This window comes from Halyomorpha halys, unplaced genomic scaffold (genome assembly GCF_000696795.3).
Source record: "Halyomorpha halys isolate HHAL.00 unplaced genomic scaffold, Hhal_1.1 Scaffold268.1, whole genome shotgun sequence".
NCBI classification, from domain to species: Eukaryota; Metazoa; Arthropoda; class Insecta; order Hemiptera; family Pentatomidae; genus Halyomorpha; species Halyomorpha halys.
In genome coordinates, this window is record NW_027112076.1 from 202,493 (window position 1) to 223,704 (window position 21,212).

The 21,212-nt window shown below is 29.1% G+C and overlaps 1 protein-coding gene and 1 long non-coding RNA gene across 3 annotated transcripts; one reads left to right on the forward strand and one right to left on the reverse strand.

Annotated features, from left to right (window-relative positions):
• Window positions 1-1,316: 1,316 nt before the first annotated feature.
• Window positions 1,317-20,852, forward strand: Pex14 (peroxin 14). Of its 2 annotated transcripts, XM_014420351.2 has the most exons (6): window positions 1,322-1,517; window positions 1,588-1,734; window positions 1,805-1,966; window positions 8,728-8,936; window positions 17,363-17,515; window positions 20,531-20,852. In XM_014420351.2, the coding sequence occupies exons 1-5, from the start codon at window positions 1,443-1,445 to the stop codon at window positions 17,502-17,504; spliced, it is 735 nt and encodes a 244-aa protein (XP_014275837.1). In that variant the 5' UTR covers window positions 1,322-1,442; the 3' UTR covers window positions 17,505-17,515; window positions 20,531-20,852. The 2 variants fall into 2 exon arrangements, with proteins under 2 accessions (XP_014275838.1, XP_014275837.1); XM_014420352.2 differs by lacking the exons at window positions 17,363-17,515; window positions 20,531-20,852 and adding an exon at window positions 11,409-11,802 and having other exon boundaries at window positions 1,317-1,517.
• On the reverse strand, window positions 9,133-16,045 carry LOC136796401 (uncharacterized). The gene is made up of 3 exons (XR_010844111.1): window positions 15,725-16,045; window positions 13,155-13,305; window positions 9,133-9,336 (listed from the first exon to the last, which is right to left on the reverse strand). It is a non-coding gene; the product is annotated as an uncharacterized lncRNA (long non-coding RNA).
• Window positions 20,853-21,212: the final 360 nt, after the last annotated feature.

Consider the following 21,212-nt stretch of genomic DNA (forward strand, 5'->3'; position numbering starts at 1 on the left):
TCAACTTAATGCTCAAATAAATTAGTAGGTTAGAAGCAAAGGGGGTTTAAGTGACAATTTTGATAATTAAATTTTTGTCCTATATCCTTTTGTGTCTGAAACAAATGTATGCTTTAGTATTGATGAAATTGTGAAATTTTCGATAATTATTGATGATTTCACAATTTTGTCAATACTGAACAGATACGAAGCATAATAACTAGCGAGAATCATCTCTCACTTGGACTCTATAGAAATGGTGGGCCGGTGATGACTCTAAAAGCACTAACCAATACGTAGCTGGGAAGATCAGATTAAATACATTCCCTTGGACTAATGAGGGCAGCCCACGGCTTTCTTTTTTGCAGATTCACGGTAAATTTGCTAAATCTTAGCTCTCCGAGATGCATGATGAGTTCTAACCGCAACAAATCTCGATGCGTGGACATCAAGGGTCCTTTGGCTAGGGCGTCAGTCCCTTCATTTTTCCATATTTTCATGTGCGAAGGAATCCTCTGGAGCTCTACGGTTGTGCCGTGGTCCCATCTTGATAAGAAGATGTCTTTTCACCACAGTTTATCGGACCATTTTTGCATTGGCTGACAATGGCGGCTTAAGTTAACGGGAATTACAGCTCTAATGTGATTTTCAGCTACCTGTTACTAACAACGGCCTTCAGCTCGTTAGGTGGAATGTTCTGCATGGAGACTGTTGATGTTAGCGTAGTATAGTATTTGGAAGTGCGGCAAGGAAGTAGGTCTTAAGGTAACAGGGTCGGTTAGAGGTCTGGATAAGGCAATAATCTTTCCTAAAGGATTCAACTTTAGATAGAAACGTAGTTTGTTAGATAGAATTCTACGTTGCTTTGCTGGTAGCATTCACTAAAGTCTAATGCAGCATTGGATTGACGAGAATTGTCACGTCGATAGTTAACTGAGAATCAATCTTGATACCAAGCTAGGTGGCATAGTTTGTCTGCCTCAAAATATTGCCATTAAGTAGTGAGAAGAAGTGTCTCTTAGTCGAGGGAACAAAAAGCTGTTTGACGGTACCATGTTGAGACAGACACACTGTGCCACCAACCGAGGTGTCAAGCTGGATTTTCGGTTTTTATTGAGACTCTTTACATGTTTTTTGTAACCATTTTTTCGAAAGCAGTAGCTCTAATTAATAAATCTTCTTAAAAACATGAGAAACGGTAATAAAATAATTTTGTATAGCTAGATCTGTCATTTGCCCAATGTGTGAGATTACAATGACTAGCAAAATCATAAACTTTCAATACCATTTTTGATCGATGGCTATCGATTGTGGTTTGTAGCTTTAGTTTCGATTATTGTTGACTTGAGGCTAAACTTTAAAACCTTCTTATCTTCTGTTTAGAAGTTTTCATGTAATCTTGTTTCTACAAGTCATTGTTTGAGATATGTATTAACCTTTGTATTAGAAATAAACTTTGTGATATGTCTGGTGAAGAAAACAACAATGATCCAAATTCTATTGCCAATAAACCACCAGTACCCCCCAGGGATGAATTGGTGAGTTTCAATTTTTTAAGCTGTTGTGTACATATTTTTTAAAATAAATTCTTACCTATATTATTCTCAGGTGCAAAAAGCGGCCGATTTTTTATCCATGCATAATGTTCAGAAGAGTCCCGAAGACATGAAAATTGCTTTCTTGAAAAAGAAAGGCCTATCAGATGTCGAAATTGATTTAGCTTTCAAAAAATGTGAGCTTATGCTCCAAAACAAGGTAAAGGATGTTTTGACTTCGTTATTCTTTAGAGTTATTCAAAATATTAATCAATTTCATTTGCTTATAGACGTTGGAGTATAACAGAGGATTTCATCCTCCTAGTGTATTGGGATATCCTTATCAACAAGTCAGTCTACCACCACATCCTAAGTGGTTAAAGTTTAGGGATATTGCCAATGGAATAGTTCTTCTAGCTGGTGTCTTATATGGCTTATATTGGTTTTATAAGGTAACATTTAATGATTGTATTCTTATTAATAAATAGATATACAATATTGTATTTATTTAATTTTTTTTTAGGTAGTCAATTATAAAAATAAATTATTTCTATTAGAGATAACTGTAATACATTGTGAATAGATCTCACCCTGGGTGACGTGGGGAGTGTTTTAGCTTATATTTTGATTTACCATTTTGTATTTTATATATTTGTAATCATTAGTAAAGGAATGGTAAATTTTTGATATGTACATAAAGGTGGATTGTGTAAATTATATAACTAATATGATTGTGAGAAACGGTTGAAATTAAAAAAAAAAAATTGATATTATTATCTATTTAATTGTTATAATTTTGACCTGCTTATAGTTGCTGTCTGGATTAAAGTGATAAGTATTAGTGTAGTTCTATTCCGAAATATTAACCTTTTCACTCTAGTTCGAATAAGTTCGCAATTTATTGGTAGTCTTTTATTTAAATTATATTTGATGACTTCTTTCTTGGTCTGTTCTGACATATGGGGTTTATCTACAGCAAATCAACCTATTTTAACCAAGGGTAGGTGGTAAGTTTTGATTTTGTAGGACTGCTACAAAATAAAAGTCTAGTTGATCTTCCTTTAATTTTTATTCATAGGAATTTTTGATTTTCATTTGATCAATTTCTGTCTAAACTTTGCTGCCTTTTTAGTATATTATAGACCTATGAAGTTGCCGACCTAGAAGGTCACTCTTCATGGATTGAGTATTATTAGGTTTCTTTTTTTTTTTTCTATAGAGAGAATTGAGATCTGGAAGTTAACTCAGCTCCATCAAAGATGAATAAAAATAAAGAAATAAGTTTTAGTCTCAAAAACTCTAACATAACCTTTGTTTGATATAATTGCTATTAAAGTTTAAAGCGTTGTAGCTCAGTGAATAATGTGCTGTACTACTGACTCCTGGGCCTGTGTTTGAATCCGGCTGTGTCAGATAATTATTCATTCTGTTTCTGTAGCCGTAAGTCAATCCTGTGAGTTTTGGGGCCTACTGGCATACCCAGCCTGTATAAAGTGAATACCCATAATAGGGGGAAAACCTGATGGTTGAACGTGATCAAGAACAAATCACATCCTTGCACAGCTGTTGCTCTTGCAATAGTACTTCCTTACAACTGAACACCTGACCCTTCATGGTTAAGGTTTTTTTCTTCTTTTTTTTTTTTTATATATGATAATTTTTTATGAGAATTAGATAGTTTGGGAAATAGTAAAACAAAAATTTAAAATAGTAAAAATCAATCCCGTTGCAAATCTTCATTCAGGGTTACAGAGACAAATGATACATAGAAAGTTAAACTAGTATATAGATCAATTAAATATATTTAAATTTTTCTGGACCATCTTCTCCTTAATTATCGGCTATTAAATAATTGGTATAATATTTTTTTTTTAATTTGGTATTTACCTTAAATAAAGTATTGTTTTCTGTATGCGTATTTAGTTTTTGAATCAGCCTATTTAATGAAAAATTATAATAAAGGTTTAGACTGTTTTTGATTATTTCTTTATATTATAATTATGATTTAAACGTTTAGGTTAAGAATTACTGTTAGTGTAGATTATTTTATTACAAATTGTGGCTAGTCATTTTTTGGGGAGGTTAATCTTATACCATACATTGGAATTATGTCAGCTTACTGTTTATGGCCTCATAAATTATTTATCCAATGGTAATAGATGATAATTAGTTTGATGTGAAATTGAGTTGTCTGAATGGTGACCTATCTTCTCTATTTAAAGATTATTAAACGCATTTGAAGCTATTTGATTACTTGAATTGAATAAAGTTAAAAGTTTAATTTATGAAAGCCTATTCCAGTTTGGACTGAATTCTTGTTTTAACTATAACATTTAAATTTAAACATTTAGAAATAGAATGAGAAAATTATTTATAATAAAATGGAGGAATAATAAACTAAAAAGAAAAAAAAAACAATAATCAGAGAGTGAAAGTTTTAATTATTATTACAATGAGGGTCGGGAATTACTTCATCACTTTGACCCGATTGAATCTTTTGTGAGAAACTTTTAACTAATGGTACAGTCTAAGTATATATTAAATCTAAAAAAATAAATCACACACACATGCATACCTATGCACATGCACTATTGCAATATTCTATGGCTCTGTATGCTGATAATGGCACTTTGATAATAGGAAGAATTCTTTGGCTTTGTAGTGTTAAGTATTACTTTGAATGAGTCAATTTTTTTTTTTGTTATCTTTTAATTTCTTAATTTAGCTCGTAATTTCTTAATAAGATCTTGTCATTCATGAATGGCATTTTTTTTTATTATTTTTTTTTTTTTGGTGTATGTTGAACTAAACTAAATGCAATGGAGAATAACTAGGAATTTTAATAGCTTTTCTAATTTATTTAATGATCCAATGCTATTTGTTAATTTGACACATTCACTAATTTGACAAGCTTATGACCTCTAAGGGAAGAACGTTTTTACCAGTGGTAGCAAAGAAGCGGAAGAGATTGGCCATTTTTCTGTTATAATCTTTTAATTAATTTGTTTTGTATATAAGTTTTTATTTCATAAATATAAAATGTACAATAATTACTACATAGCTTTAGGATACGCATACTTATTTAATAGTTTTTTCTTACTTCTAATTACATTACAACTGTTTTAATTTTTTTGTAAAAACATACTGAAAGAGAAAAAAAGAAAACCAAAACAGTATTGAAATAAAATAAAATAAAATAAATATCAATGAATTTACACTAATATACCCTTGATTTTATGTTTATTCTATGTTATGAATAATTTCTTTTTTCTGTTATTAGTTGGTTTAAAGAATTAGAGCTAGATTTGAAGAAATTATGGGTCAATTTATATATGTATACATGTACGGTGTCTATATTTAGTACTGAGTGTTTTATGGATTATTAACAGTTCTGAGACATTTTTTTTGGAATATTTGTGGTTTTTTCATGTTGGTTGAGTTAGTGAAGCTCCATATAGGATAGGTATACGTTATGATAGCTCTTAGTGCTGCTTTATAGAGTATTAATTTATTACTGGTAAATAATTTTTATTTTTATTAAAATATGTACCATATTCACCATTTTCATTATTCATTCATTATTTTCTTTGTGTTTTATAATTTTGAATTGATAAATAATAACACGACTCTTTAGTATTTAAGTGATTTGGCAATAGGGACTGGAGTATCATTTAAAACTTTGGTCTATTGTTAATTGATTACCTGGGTATAATTCAAATTATAGTTGCTATGTTTTATGAATTAAGAAGTATTAATTGAACAAAGCTTTATTTTGACTTTATTTCTTTATCCTGTATTATTTAAATCAATAGTTTCCAACCGTTGGGCAGCGGGAAGGTCTGGCAACACATATTTTATAAGAACTTCTTGTTTGAACTATTTTATTATTTAACTTTTGTGGTGTTTAAGTGCTAGTTGGAAGGTTATAACAGGTGAATGTACTGTAAAAGTACCTCTAAATGCATTTTAAAGCAACCTAATATTCAGAGAAGATGGTCGGGGTGCAGTCAGCAAAGAACACACACATTTCGTGTGTTTCGACCTGAATTTCAGAGCTGAAAAAACAAAAAAAAGATAAGAGCCACCAATCAGAGAAACATAAAAATAAAGGGAAATAATAAACCAATTTGGAAATATACATAACAATGAATTAAGTAGATAGTTGTCGATTAATTACAATAGAAGTTGATAGTAGTTGATTGATGTGAAATATGATATGATAGAAGTAAGAATTATACAAAATAAATTTTGAAAAATTAAAAAATATAAAGTTCAAGAAATAAACATAATTAAAGTAGCAGAAGAAAATGTAAATGATGAGTAATGGAATTAACATAATAAGATATCTAAGTAGTGTTTAAAGTAATGAAAAATAATTCAAATCAACATAATGAAATATATAAAAGAAAACGATATATGATACAATGGGTAAGAAAGAAAAATGTTACAATGGATGAAAAATGTACAGTAATATTGAAGAGTAAAAAAAAAATAAGCTAAAATAAATATAGTGTCTAGAAAAAGAAATCAATAAGGAAGAAGAAATATGGACAGTTGCCGCCAAGTATGAGTAACCATGAAAGACTGTTGAGATAAAATAAAGAAGAAGGAATTGAATTTGTTTGTTTGTTTATTCAGAAATTAAGGCGTAAAACCCACCGGTCATCAACGCCAACACCCCACTCATGTACACACCCAGTGTTCAATTATATAAATGAAAAAAAAAATACATATATATGTATAAAATAGAATAAAACAGATAGATAAAAATATATAACATGTAAAAAACCGAACACATAATATATAAAGTATACAAAAAACACATAATATACAAAAAAGCATATATTGTAATAATTTTAAAATATTAAAAATAAAAATAAAAAGAATCTTAATAGTTTTTTAAACTTTCTTAAAATATAAGAGAGAACTTGGGTTCAAATTAAAGAACACTAATATCAATAAGATAATATAATTATATTTAAACCTTTATAATATAAAAAAGACTCTTAATTTTATTATATAAAAAGAAAGAGAGAGAGACTTAATCTCAGGGCGTGTGTTACTAGACAATCAGAACACTAACACTTTTACTATTAACTTAAATTAATTAATATCTATTTTACAATGAATTCAAATTTAATTATAACCAAAACTAACCAAGCTCTACGATTTTCTTGATTCCTAGTGTTTTCTTTGTTCTTCTATTGTTGTGGCGTCCAAAAATGGCTATTCACAAGTTGCCTCTCTCCTAACAAAATGGCTTCCAACTTTCCCGCTTCCAGCCGAAGTACAGTACGTCCTCTCACCAGGCAATCCAAAAACGAAGTGATCATCTTCTCTCCCGCTATCTTCGATGTTTATTGGTCAATCCAAAATAATCGATTTTGTTACAATCGATCCGCTTTACTTGCCATGGTTTGTGATGTGAACAGTCTGTTGACAATTGTTATGTTTTTCTATTTCATGTTTGATTTTTCTTTTTCTATAGTTACTGTATAGAAACAACAAAGGTTGAAAAACTTCAGTCCATCTTAACACAAACAACCCAACGAACACTTTGGAAGGACGTGCACCGCCATCTTTCTTGTTTAAAAAGTAACGTATTTCTTTTAGACAAAGAAAACTGGTTAGCTTGCTTTTTGTATAAACAAAACAATTTAATATTAAAATAATACATAAAATAACTTTATACATCAAAATATACTATTTACTCAAAAAGAGCATATTACAATATATATACACATACATATACATACGCATACATTCATATATATACATTATATATTTACAAATAGTCCTTGTATTTTCAGAAAAGACATAATCTTATTTAAATATGTTTCTCCATTTCCCAAGGCCTCTGATATATTTGAAGGTATATCCAGTTCATTTATTCTTCTTGCGTAGAAAACACACTCTTCGAAGATATGATTTATTGTCATTCTTTGATTACATTTCTGGCATCTGGGTGGATTCTCCTTTGTAATTAAGTGAAGGTGTGTGAGCCTTGTGTGTCCTAGTCTTAGGCGTGTCAATACAACCTCCTCTCTGCGGTTGCTGCGACTGGAGCTGCTCCATGCCTTGACATTTTCCTTAATCACCTTCAATTTATTTGGTGAGCTGCTGTCCCACAGTGCCTGCCACTCCTGTAATATGGTCTCTCTTAGTGGCCGTGTGAGCTCCGATGCTGTCAAGAAAGCTTTACTTGGTCCCGGAAGGTTGAGCGCCTTTTTTGCTGCCCTATCAGCCATTTCGTTGTCTCTAATCCCAATATGACTAAGTGACCAGATTAAATGTATAATTTTTCCATCGTCTTTCAAAATTTTTATGAGTTCTAAAACACAATGAAGTCCGGGGTGTTCCGGATACATGCTCTTCAAGGCTTTCAGGACACTCAGTGTGTCTGAAATAATCACCACATTATTAATTGGTAAGCTCTTTACGTATCTCAGTGCCATTACAATTGCATCGATTTTTGCTGTATATATATACTACAATGTTGGTGCAATTTATGTTTGTAGGTAGTATTTGGGGTTACAAAAAGAAATTGAATTAAATTAAAGGTTAAAAGAGTAAAATTGCATAATAACTAGTGTGATATAAATAAATACAAGAAAAAAAGGTCAAAAAATTGTAGAAATATATAGTTGAGCTAAATAAATGAGTGATGATGAGGGGAAAATATATATGACCTTTACTCGAAAGGTGACTATAAAATAATATAGGCCGAAATGAACAAAAACATTCATATTTTTTATAGTCACCTATCATGTACAGTTTTTTTTAATCAGTTGTTGCATATTTTTATTTTCTTTCTTTGTAACTTTTTTTTCTTTCTTACCCATTGTATCATATATATTGCTTTATTTCATACATTTCATTATATTGATTGATTTTAATTATTTTCATTACTTTAGACACTACTTGCATATCTTATTACGTGTCTTAGTGGTTGGTAGTTTTCTGTGGATTAGGGACCACTGATTTAAATAGACCTCTCAGTATTTCAGCGTTTTTGATAATTCGCCAACTTCTGAGTCCCAGAATGATTTACATTAGTATATTTTATAATAATGTTTCATATATTTCTAATATTCTCTGTTATAATTCTTCCGTTTTACACTTTTGGAAATGTTCACCTTATAAAATAAAAAATAAATTGATGTACTTGTTAATAATTTAATACGTTGATGTTTGACTGAGTTATATTTTTTAGAGGTATGTATGGAGGTATTTATTTGGAAATCGAGGCAGTAAAAAACCTTCAACTGAAGAACGACTGTCAGATATGGAGAATAAGTTGTCGCAGATTTGTCAAAACTTGGATTCCCTGAAAGACAATTTAGAAAACAAAAGTACGCTTGTTAGAGAACTACAAGAAGTAAAATTGGAAGTATCATCAGTTAAGAAACTTCTTCTCAACCGGTAACGATCATTTTATTTATTTTTTTCTAGCATTTAAGTATTTCAACTTTAGTCAAATTATTAAATAAGAATATTTACTGCTTATGAGTTATTGACAGGCTGATAATATAATGCTGAATATAATTTGAGATGCAGAACACACTCAACTTATTATGGCATAATTATTTTCTGATAACTTCCCCCTCACCCTCCTCCCCCCATTCTCACAATATCATCAATCATCTGCTATAATCTTTGTTTTGTTTTTAAAAATTTATTATACTCCGCTTCTAAGTATCTCTTTGTCTGAAATTCATGATATTGTTTTCTATTTATTGCTTCTGTTTACTATTTTGTATTCCTGCTTGGCTTTCATCTTCAATTTCTTCTCTCTGCTCAAGAGATTTTAGGTCTGCCACAACTAAAATATAATACATTTTATGAGCTTTTTTTGGTCACATGACATTTGGTCATTAAAATCAACGGTGGCTTTGTGAGACTTCCAGAACTCTATATATAAACGTTTATAAGCAACACCTTAAAATAGGTCTGTGTTAAGTGCATACACCTAGTGTCCCGGTAAAAATATTTTATTTTATAAACAGTCCTTTTGCTAAGAAAAAATATTTCTTAAGGAATTCCTATAATTAAAAGGATTATTTATAAAACAAAAATTGTTTTAGAGAGTCATAAGAAATATCTTCAACATTACTTCTTTTTTTCTAAAAAATGGCATAAACTTTTTAAATAAAATTTTTATTCGGTATATTTAATCTATTGATTGCAAGATTTTTTTAATTAATTGAAAAATGTGAAGTTGATTTTTAATTGAAGTTGCCATTTATTTTTTTTATTTTTTGTCTGGATTGTTTGAACATTCCTTCGTTCAGGAGCTCTAGTGTTGTCACATCAGAAGAAAAAAATTTCAAGCCGATAGATAAAGTGTATTTGATGTTTATTGGCGGTGCTGGTTTGAATCCGGCATGTGGCATTGACCTTTTTCATTGAGTGGCGGTCCCACAAAATGAAAAACTTTGTTAGCCATGGTTAGGCAGTATAGGACTCCAATGGGTACTGGTATTTGGTGGGGGGAACAAGTCCGGCAAGTGGGCCTATTGGTCCTTTTTGCCAACCCCTGGCGGCTACCTGAGTTGCCGCTGCGTATTAACCAAGGTCAGAGTGTCAAAATTCATTTTCGGGACAGCCGAAAAATGAATGTTTAACTGCTCCAGGTGGGAATCGAACTCACAACGTTCCTAACTGAGCACACTGGGACCTGTGCTCCAACCCGCACGGCCGTCACGTCCCTGTACTCCAATGGGAGTTTTGGCTGAAGAATTAGATACCTAATAATTAAAGGCAGGACTTTTCAGGAAAGAGTAAAAAATATAATGAACACTTGTTCATATAATTTAATATAAAGTTGTTATATACTTGTGATTAAAAACCATAACTTTAATATAAAGTTCAAATATGGATGCGTGATGCCATCACCCGGGCCAAAAGGAAAAAATCCAATGAACCAAAACCAAAGAAAAAAATTTTTATTTTAGTACAAAAGGAACCAACAATATGCACACAAAATCCACAATAATCACCTGTTCTTTTTTCATTCTACACTCTTCTCCAGAGAAAGAAACATCATTCATGAGCGGACCGATCAAATTGATCGGTTATCTATCTTTTCTCTCCCCAAGGAGATAACCTCGTTACAATATATGGTACTTGTGGTAACAAAATTACATTTTTTATTTCTATTAGTGATGCCCTTAAGGAAAGCTAAAGGTGTGCATTTAGAGAAGACCTTTAGTAAGGTGTTCCTTAAAAACATCCAAAAATAGTTTCCTTGGTTTTAATGAATCTCTCCAAAACATCAATAAACTGGCCCATTTAAAATAGATGCTCTTGATTTCCCTATTGGTTCAAGTAGATTAAATATTTTTGGAAAGTTCTAATTATTAAGCCACCACACATACGCATCCAGCTGTGACAGCATGGCAGCAGTGGTATGAGTAAGTTGCATAGTTCAGCACCACAAATGTTTCACATGAAAGAGAAAAAAAAATTACGTCAATTCTCACCTTTCCTGTTTCCCTCTCCGCTGAGCCATCTTTTTATTACGTTTAAGAAATTTATATAATGTATGATGGATTATTGATGTATTTGAATTGATAAATGATGTATTTTTATGTATAAATTTGTATTTATTAGTTGCTTGTTTTTAATATTTCTTAAGCTTATCGTATTGATATACTATTGATTATCGTAATTACTTATTATTATTACTATTGCTTATATAAATAGTATGGATAGTTTTATTACTGATAGAAAAAGGAAGGATTATTAAAAAAGAATCATTTCACCAGAATCTTAACATATCTGTTTAGAAGTGTCAAACATATGTGGCCATGTAACTAACACAATTGTTGAAAGTTAAATAAAAAAAATTTGATTTAATTAAATTTTTATTTTATTGGTTTTATACCTGGCCAGGAATTTAGGAAATGACTGGGAAATTATATGGAAGGAAGAAAAAAGATATAGAAAACGTAGAAGAAGTTCAAAGAAATTAAGCGAGTCGACTTTCGTTCACTAATCGAATAAAGAAGAATTGAGGACTATGAGTGAAAAAGTTATTTTAAAATACATTAATCCACTACATCGGTTGGAAGATCTGGGTGTATATATATAATCTCTTCAATTAGTCATAGTAAATTATTTTTCTATTTTAATTAAGTGTCATATTTATATTGTTGGAAAAAAAAAATCTATAACATTGTTATTTTGTTGTAAGAAAATGTTGATATTTTATTTTAAGTTAAAACTTTCTCATAGTTATATTTTCTTATTTGATTGTCAATAATATTAATAAAGAATTATTTATTGATATTGTTTGTATGTATAATCCCATTGACAGATTATGTGGTAAATTTTTATTAACGGTAAAGTATTTCTGGTGAATTTATCCTTATAATTCCATGAAAATTATAAAGTTGTATTTTTTATATAATCGAATAGTATTGAGGGCAGTATGACCGTTTTTAGGTCAAAAAATACTTTCTTTTTTTTTTTTGTGCCTGAAAGTAGAGTATTGAACTAGAGTACAAGAGCCCAAGAGGAGAAAAAAGTCATTTATTTCACCCCAATTTTTTATTACTTTAATGAAAACTATGTATAATTATTAGTCAAAAATTGATGAGTCTGCCAAGTATAGGTAGTGGGAATAGAAAATGGCAGCTGTTATAAACAGCAAAAAATTAATTTTTCATTTAGAGCTTTATATTTTAAAAACTACCAAAAACACTAAAATACCTAAGAGAACATAATTTAAAGTAGAGTAAATTTGCTAAAATATGAGTCTTAATAGAGCTTTTTATGTTAAATAGCTGTCGAGATATAGATTTTTAAAAAGTAACATTTCATAAAAAATGCACTGAAAAATCAGTAGTTTGTGAATTTATTTTGAGATATTTATATATCAAAAACCATGAGACGTAAAAATATCTATTAGCACTCAAATCAAAACTACTTTAATATAATATTAAGTAGTTTATGACGTTTATCTTCATAGGAGTAGTAGTTTTCATGAAATTTGCTAAAATAAATTGATTTATAGTTGTTCAAACAAAATTTATATTCATATGCGAATATCATAAAAACTACTATGACTACAAAGATATGTGTTGTAAACTAATTTATAGTAAGTTTAATTAGCTTTAATTTGAGTACTAGCAGACATTTGTACATCTTATGGTACTGGAGATATATTTTTTCATAAATCAAAATTTTTTGTCTGAACAACAAGAAATGAACATTTTGTTTAATATCATGAGAAATACTACTCCTACGAAGATAAACATCATAAATTACTTTATAGTACATTTAACTAGCTTTGATTTTAGTGCTAATAGACTTCTGTACGTTGAATGGTTTTTAAGATATCGATTTGTCGAAATAAATTCATTAACTACTGATTTTCCAGTACATTTTTTATGAAATGTTGCTTTTTAAAAAACTATCTCGGGAACTGTTGAACATGAATAACATGGGGCTCCACCAAATCATCAAATCCCTCCTAGATAAAACTCTTACAATTAGATTGTACAATTCAATTGTAAATTCCTTAATGCTTTTTATTACATCACAAATAAACTCATTCTTAGAGACCTCAACATCTTATTCGTTGCTCATTTGGCCCGAAATAGATATGCCTCCTTTCATTACGAAATACTTACTCACCCAAATCTATTAGTTCTTAATTTCCCATCCGTAATAACCCCTGATAATTCTTCAAGGGATCTGAAAAGAAGAAGGCCACGGGATCTTCTAATTTAAAGCAATGATTGAAGTACTACCATTGGGTTGTTCCTTTACAAGATTATCAATTGTTCTGAAACAATTATCACATTTACTTATTGTATTTTTTTTTTTTTTTATATACAGTTGTAAATTTCAATAAATAAATAAAACAAAAAAATTGTTAGATTCTTGAGATTATTGCTTACTTGATTTCTTTATAAAACACAGACAAATTTATAAATGAAAGTGATTTTATAGTTAAAACTCTAAATATGCTAAACCTCAAGATATTGAATTTCCTGCCATATAAAACTAATGTCAATTGAACATCCTTTTTTTGTCTTGGTTTGGCTGAATTGTTAGGGAATAAAATATGGTAGTAATGACATATTCATGTTTTTTAATTAACTGAAAATCCTGTAACAAATATTTTTAAAAAATTAACTAGCCTGTAGATCGGTAAGATAAAAATGTCCTTTACACATGTGCACTTTAATTTGAAAACAAAATAAAAGTGCTTTCTTCGAAGCTTTTATATTCAATATTACCCTTTTCTCCCCTGCTTATATGGGTCATTCTCATTTAATGGACGTTTTAGCCCATTAGAACTTTCCTGGATCAGTCATGTATAATCTGATTTTTTTTTCCACACTTTAAAGCTGTGAAGAAATAGTTTTTGATAATAAAATATAAAAGGATAAGTTAATTTTAAAATTGATTAAACTCCAAATATGTCATTAACATCAAGTGTCTCATTTTTATTTTTCTATTAAAAATGTATATATATATATATATTTTTTTTTTTTTTTTCGTATTCAATATTAAAAGATAGCAAAATTTATTTTCGCTCATGAAAAGTAACTTCAGCACTCTGAATCATATTTTCCTTTAATTAACTTTTCTTATTATTTTAATGGGGAGCTTACTTCAACCCATGTATGGCATTAGATAAGTTATTATTGTCATTACCATTAATCATATTATCACGCTCTACCTTTTAAAATCATATCATTTATTATAATTTAAATTTAATTATTATATTTTCTGAGACACTTTGCAGAAACAATCTACTTCATACGGTCAACTATCTTCTAATATAAATCAACAAACACATGACATCTCTGTTTCAATCCGACAGCCCTGGTGAAGTGGGGCGAAATGTTGGTTAACAATAAATAGTTTTATTTTACTATTTTGATACCTTTATTGACCCTCACCCGGATTATCTTCCTACTATCTAATTTCATTAATAATAGAAATATGTTTAGCGCAAATTTTTTTGGTAAACTCCTTTTTTTATATCACGTATTAAATTAATCCATACAAAGAGTATATATATATATTTTTATATTATTTCTCTTATAAATGAACAATCTTATAATTTTAACAAATTAAATCATCCCTTAGTGATATTAGTGGTCTAATATTGGTGAAGTTTTTAATTGAACAATTAATGGTCTTCCTCCCCCCAGGATAGGATGGTTAGGTTATTGATTTATTAATTTATGCAAAAAAAAAACAAAATTTAACAATTAATAGTGTTGATAAAGTCAAATACCTCTTAAAAGTTATTGATATTCGATATTGCACCCGATAGGGGCAATATCGAACATCGATAACTTTTAACTGTAATAACTTCGATAATTTTTTTCTGTGGGGTATTATCGAACATTCTGAAAATAAAGGAATCATAATAAAAATAAATATAAAATAAATAAAAATAATAATAAAATAAAGGAATCATTTCTCAAGGTTAGCAACTTTTTCATAATTAGCTTTTTTAAAAACTCTTATAATCAATATGGTGTATGAAGGGGGAAAGAAACATTTTGTTGTCAGGTTAATGGATTATAGATGGTGAGGTGTAAATAGCCGAACTTAGATTAATATGAGGGGAAGATGGTCAGGGGGAAGGGGGGTCCGGTCTGCAAAAATACACAGATAAATGAAACTTATTTATTTGTGCTGATGTCTCGACCTGAATTACAGGGCTGAAAAAAGCAAAGCAAGATAACAAGTTTAATTCAGAGACAAAAATATAAAGAAAATAATAATAGTAAACAAGCTTCGAAAAATGCATAACATTTACTATTTTTTCTTTATATTTTTGTCTCTAAATTAAAGTTATCTCGTTTTTTTTTTTCAAAATCTGAAATTCAGATCGAAACATCGGCACAAATAAATAAGTATCCTTTATTTGTGTATTTCTGCTGACCGCACCCCCGACCATCTTCTCAGGTTATAGATGGTGTTGAATGAGAATCAAATCACATATACTGTTAGTATTTTGGGTTAAAACTCAACTAAGTGTTAGTTTATACCTCATATCATACAGTACTATTATACAAGGCCAATCTCCAACTTTCAAGCAAAAATAATTTTAAAAGAACCATTAATTAGATCAGTTTAAAAATAAAACCGAAATATCTCTTTGTTTAATATGAATAAAATGTAAAACTTAAAGCAGGGACTCGAAAACCACTTCAAATTACAATTTCTTTGAAACATACCACTGAACTGAGGAAGAGAAATATTCTTAGGGTTTCTGTGATTTCCGGGAAAACCGCCTGGTTTGTTGGCGGGCAGTGGTGAAAACCAGATGTTCGATTTTATTTGCCACCTTCATATTAATATGAGTTACAAAAAAAATGTGAGTCATATTTCTCATAGCTTCTTGCAGATCAAGTAAACGTGTATATTTTAACAATATAATTTAATGATCTTTGTTATTGGTCAGAATCTGAAAAGTTTATTGCTAAATCATCATTTATAAAACCTAATCATAGAGAGATAACATAGTATCAGATATGGTTTATCATACTACACCTTTGATATTCAATTATCTTAATCAGTTTTTATTCTAAGGTGGGTGCTTTTAACTTTTACTCGTCTGTAAGATAAGATACTTTCCCACTCTAGTTGGAATAGATAGTGATACTGCCTCTGGTATATGTTGGTACAGATTTTACTTTGTATTTGTATTTGAAAATAAAAAAAGTATTGATGACTTATTTCACAGTGGTGCTAAGTACATTTTCACTAGCTTTATGAAAAATACAATTAAAAGTTCTATCTTTATTTGTATAAATAATTAATTGAAAAGTTGTAATTTCTCAAAAAGAGAGAACCTTTAATTGCATTGTTTGTAAAGTTGGTGGAAATGTAATTAGTGCCACTGTGAAGTAAGCCATCAATATGGAGTATGTACAATGTAAAAATTAACATTTATGTAAAACTAAGAAATATGTAAAAATTAACATTTATTACTTTTTAATTAATGTTTTTATTATATAAATTTACATAAATTTGTACCTCTTCAATTATTGTTTTTATTATATAAATTTGTACCTCTATTCAATTTTGTATATTTTCTTTTCTTCACTATATTATATTTATTGTATCCATTCATTTAATTTTATTTCTATTTTGCATATTACCCACATAATTTTATATAATTTATCCCATTGATTATGTATATTATCATTTGATGCCTGCCTATATTTAATATTTCCTAATATTATCTCTACTTTAACATTATTTTATATCTTTTTGCTTTCAAATGTAACGTATCTGTTAACCGCCACTTTCCCCCTCCCCCCACTCCTCCATCCTGTTGGTCTTCTCATCCGCCTTCAGCCCATTCTTGTGTTTACTTCCATTCAGTAAGGTGGGTGCCCTATTCTGTTCATTATTTCCTTTCATCTTGACTTTTATTCTTATTTTTACATCTTTTAGTGTTTATTTTATTTTTATATTTCTATTTTATCTACTGTTTTATTTGTTATTATTTCCGATTTCATTAATCCACCCTAATACCGTTTTGCCATTCTTGTTTATTTATACTTTTCACTATTATACTTTGTTCATCTTTATATAGATTTTAACATATTTTAAATATGTTAAAATCTAATACATACGGGCAACCAGTAATCTTCCAATATTTTTGTTTTTCTTAACTGAGGTCCTGACCATCTCATTTTCATTTATCAGTTTAGACATTAAAATTTCATATTTTTAACTTTGACTATATGAATTTCTTGCATAATATATTAAAATTCTGTAGACTAATTTTAAATTTTAAAGCTTCCATTTTTTAAATAAGATTATTTAAATTTATCCTAATGGTAAATATCAATTTTGTTTTATAGAAAACAATTCCCCGTTATCGCTACTGCAAGCGCTCCGCTCTCTATTCCTTCCTGGCAGATTGCTGGTACTACTGAAGAAAAAGATGAAGAAGGGGCTGCGACAAATGGCAGTGATTCAAGCTTGGAGATGATTAAAGAGTAATTAGAATTTAGGTGAGTTTTTATAAATGTTTTTCTCTGAACTTTCCATTGATCAAATCAATACTTATTCTTGTCCAGTTGTTTTCTTTCCACCCTTTATCTGTTTTACTGTATCTTGATGAATGTTTAAATGTTTTTTTAAATAAAATATATGTAATTGACGAAATGAGATAAAATAGGTTTTAATATATTTCAGATTTTAATTGTGTACATATAATATGAAGAAAAATTCTGATAATGTTAAATTAATTGTTGTAATTGTAGGTATATATTAGTCAGAGATGGGCAAAAATTAGTTATACTTAAAACTAATAGATAAAGTTGCCATGGATACGACCCTTATTCATGAATGAACCATTCATAAATAAATATCGTATCCATGGCAATATTAGCTATTAGTTTCAACTATAGCTGATTGATATAATATGGAGTAAATGTCGAAACATGGTACAAGAAATACAGAGTAGTGATAGTATTCTAAATGAAAGTTTTTTTTTGTTTACCTCAACATACTTATTTTATTTTAAATGTTTCGACCACTAGGGTCATTTACACTGGATTTACAAAATTCTGTCAACCATTGACTCAATAATATTTGTTAATTTTTCAATGTGAGAGATTTGAGAATAAGAGGTTATGGGAAGGTTATGTTGAATATTGTTATATTTTCTTAAAGCAACTTTGTATGAGACGCGATCCATTACCTTTATCTTTTGAATTTCCTTTTCTTTTAAAAAAGATGTGCAGGAACATGACCAAGCTGGATGTTGGCCAATGCAATTATTACATTTCATTTCATTCATACATTCACCTTCATGGAAAGTAAGGCTACATTTTCCACAAATATGTTTCTGATAGTCAAAAGAAAAGTGGTTGAAACATTTTTATGTTAATAAAATCAAGTTTAATACAACCTGGAAGGTCCAGACTAGCAATGGTTTAAATCCACAAGGACATTGGAATTTCTGTATTTCCTAACTTCTTGAATTTGCGCTTCACTTCTGTGACACCTTTGTCTTGTAGTTTGTTCTGGAGTTCCTCTTCTGAATCGGCGCTGATTTCGAGACAGAAAATTAAGCCCTTCGAGTAGTAAAGCGAACAATGCAAGGTTAGTCTTACATTTTTATACGAAATAAATTTAAATAATATTTTTCACAATCTGCCTCCAGTATTAGATTTCCATTTCTGGAGAAAGAGATTTTGGATTTTGGTGCATAGCTTTTTACAAAACTTGCATACCTTGAAGGGACTGAAATTAGTAAATTTCTTATCTTCTTCAAAACTCAATTTGACGTACTTTCTTGTCCAAGGTATTCTATTCTGTTTCCTGAAGCCAATGCGAATGTCAGGAGGTTTCAGTTTGATGGATTTAGCTATGCTTAGCCGAAATAATGTTTTCGGTATTGTCTATGCCTCAACATATTAAAAATAAAAACAAACCACTTATTTTGAAATTTACTGATAATATTAACTATAATTAATTAAATCATTTTTAATTAATTATAATTAAATTTTTAAAAAATTATGTAGTTATTGTATTTTTGGAAAAATAAATAAGATTATTAATAAAGAGAGGAATGCTTATTTAGTCATACTTCCCAATTACATTAGATTGCTATATTACACAGCTTACCAATCAATCGATGATCGGACATAATATACAATATATATATGCACATGTTATAACAATTATTTTATTTTATTTTTTTTACCCCCATTTTCCTTCACAATCAATACTTGTCTACAAATCTAAATACTGCAAAAATACAAATATTTTATTTTCTTTGTCAATTTAACAATTTCATTACATTTATCAATTTTATTTCATTAAGTTGATACTTCTATTCTCCCTATCTCACACTCTCAGACCTCCCCTTTTCAGTGATCCGCTATCCATGTTCGATCCATTAAACAAATTTATCATCAGACAGCAATGTGAAGTCAATCCAAAGACATAATAGCCATCGTAGTAGATTACTTTATAAAAAGAAACACATCAATTTAAAAATATAAATTTAAAAATCTCGGAAAAACGAACAGTCAGTCAAAAGAGATACTTCAATGAATAGATAAGTTAAAAGAAATAATTTAATAAATAAATAATTATGAGAGATAGTTGACCGTGGATGATGAACGAGGAGAAGATGGTTGGAGGTGCGGTCAATGATAAACACAAATAAGTTGGATTAACCTATTTTATTGTGCCAACGTTTCAGCTAGAGTTTCTAAACAGAATAATTTTACACATAAAATGAATAATTTTACAAAATAGAATTAATAAAATGAAGTGATGAGATAAGCGGGAAATAAAATGTATACATAAGTAATTAAAAAAGTGGGTAAAATAACATAATTAAGGAAATGAAATAAAAATGAAGTTATATAATGCAAAGAAGTATGAACATATTAGTTATTATTAATTTAAAAATTGAATTATGAAAAGAAAATGAAAATTGAGAGGAAGAAAATACATCTAACAATAATAGTTGATAAAGAGGCAAAATAAAAAAGAATAGAAAAAAAAAATCCCGAAAACACCAATAATAATATAGTGAACAAAACTTATAACGCGGGTAAGGAAAATGGATAAAAGTGGAGAAAAACAAATAAATATATATTAATAAATAAATAAGTTAAGGGAATATAAAAATTAAAACACAACTCGACTGGTCCAAAAACTAAAAAATATAAGAAAAGACAGAATGAATAATCTTAGAGCTACTTGCCATGCAGGTGATGATGTATGATTCCCTGGGAGTCCGAAATAATATTTTCCACCAAGATCGCTTTATCTCCGATGCTAATACCTAGGCCTTCTAAGAAGCTTCTTGCTTTATCTGGTATTGTTCTGTGTGATCCAAACCAGAGGTCAATTACGATATATTATTTGATTTCTAGAACTTTCTCTTCTGTCAGCCAATCACATAACTGCCACAATTCTTTTTTCTTAAAAATATTGTATGAAATAAAAGTTAATATTTCAAAAATATTGATTAATAAGTAATAGTTATTATTGTTTGTTTTCAGGAAGATTGGTGGATGGTGTGAGATAGTAATTCGCCTAGTGCTGACTGTGTTCCTCCTTTGTGATGTACCCTTTCAATCTACAAAGAAACGTTATCAATAATGTTTTCATATTTGGCATTACGTGATAATTCCTATTTATTGTACTCTAAGGTGTGAAAGTTATTCAAATATTCAAGTCGGAATAAAAAACTTCCTTGAATGTATTAGAGTAAAATGATGATTATATTTCATTATTATTCATTTTTAAAACTTTTTGGGGATAGTTGTGAACTAATTATAATAACTTGGTTTGAGTTGTTTTGTATAAATATTTACCCATGGATTTCTGTTGTAATGTTTTCTTATATAAAGATTTTTATTTTTGTTGAAAAGTATTTGTTTTATCTTAATTAAATAAATATAAATGATTTTATTTATTTAATGTATAATTATATAATATTATAAATAATATATTATATATTTGTTCATATGATTAAATAAATAAAAATTATTTTGAACATATTACCCTCTAAGAATAAGTTTATTTCATAAATTAAAGATACTATATCTAACCTTAGCAATAATAACAGCACTCTCAGTGTTCAACTATTGTTTTTTTTATTAGAAGAAGATAGTTGACCATATGAAGTACATTGTAGGAAGATAGTCCGGGTGGCGGTCAATGAAGGTCCAAAAATAGTAG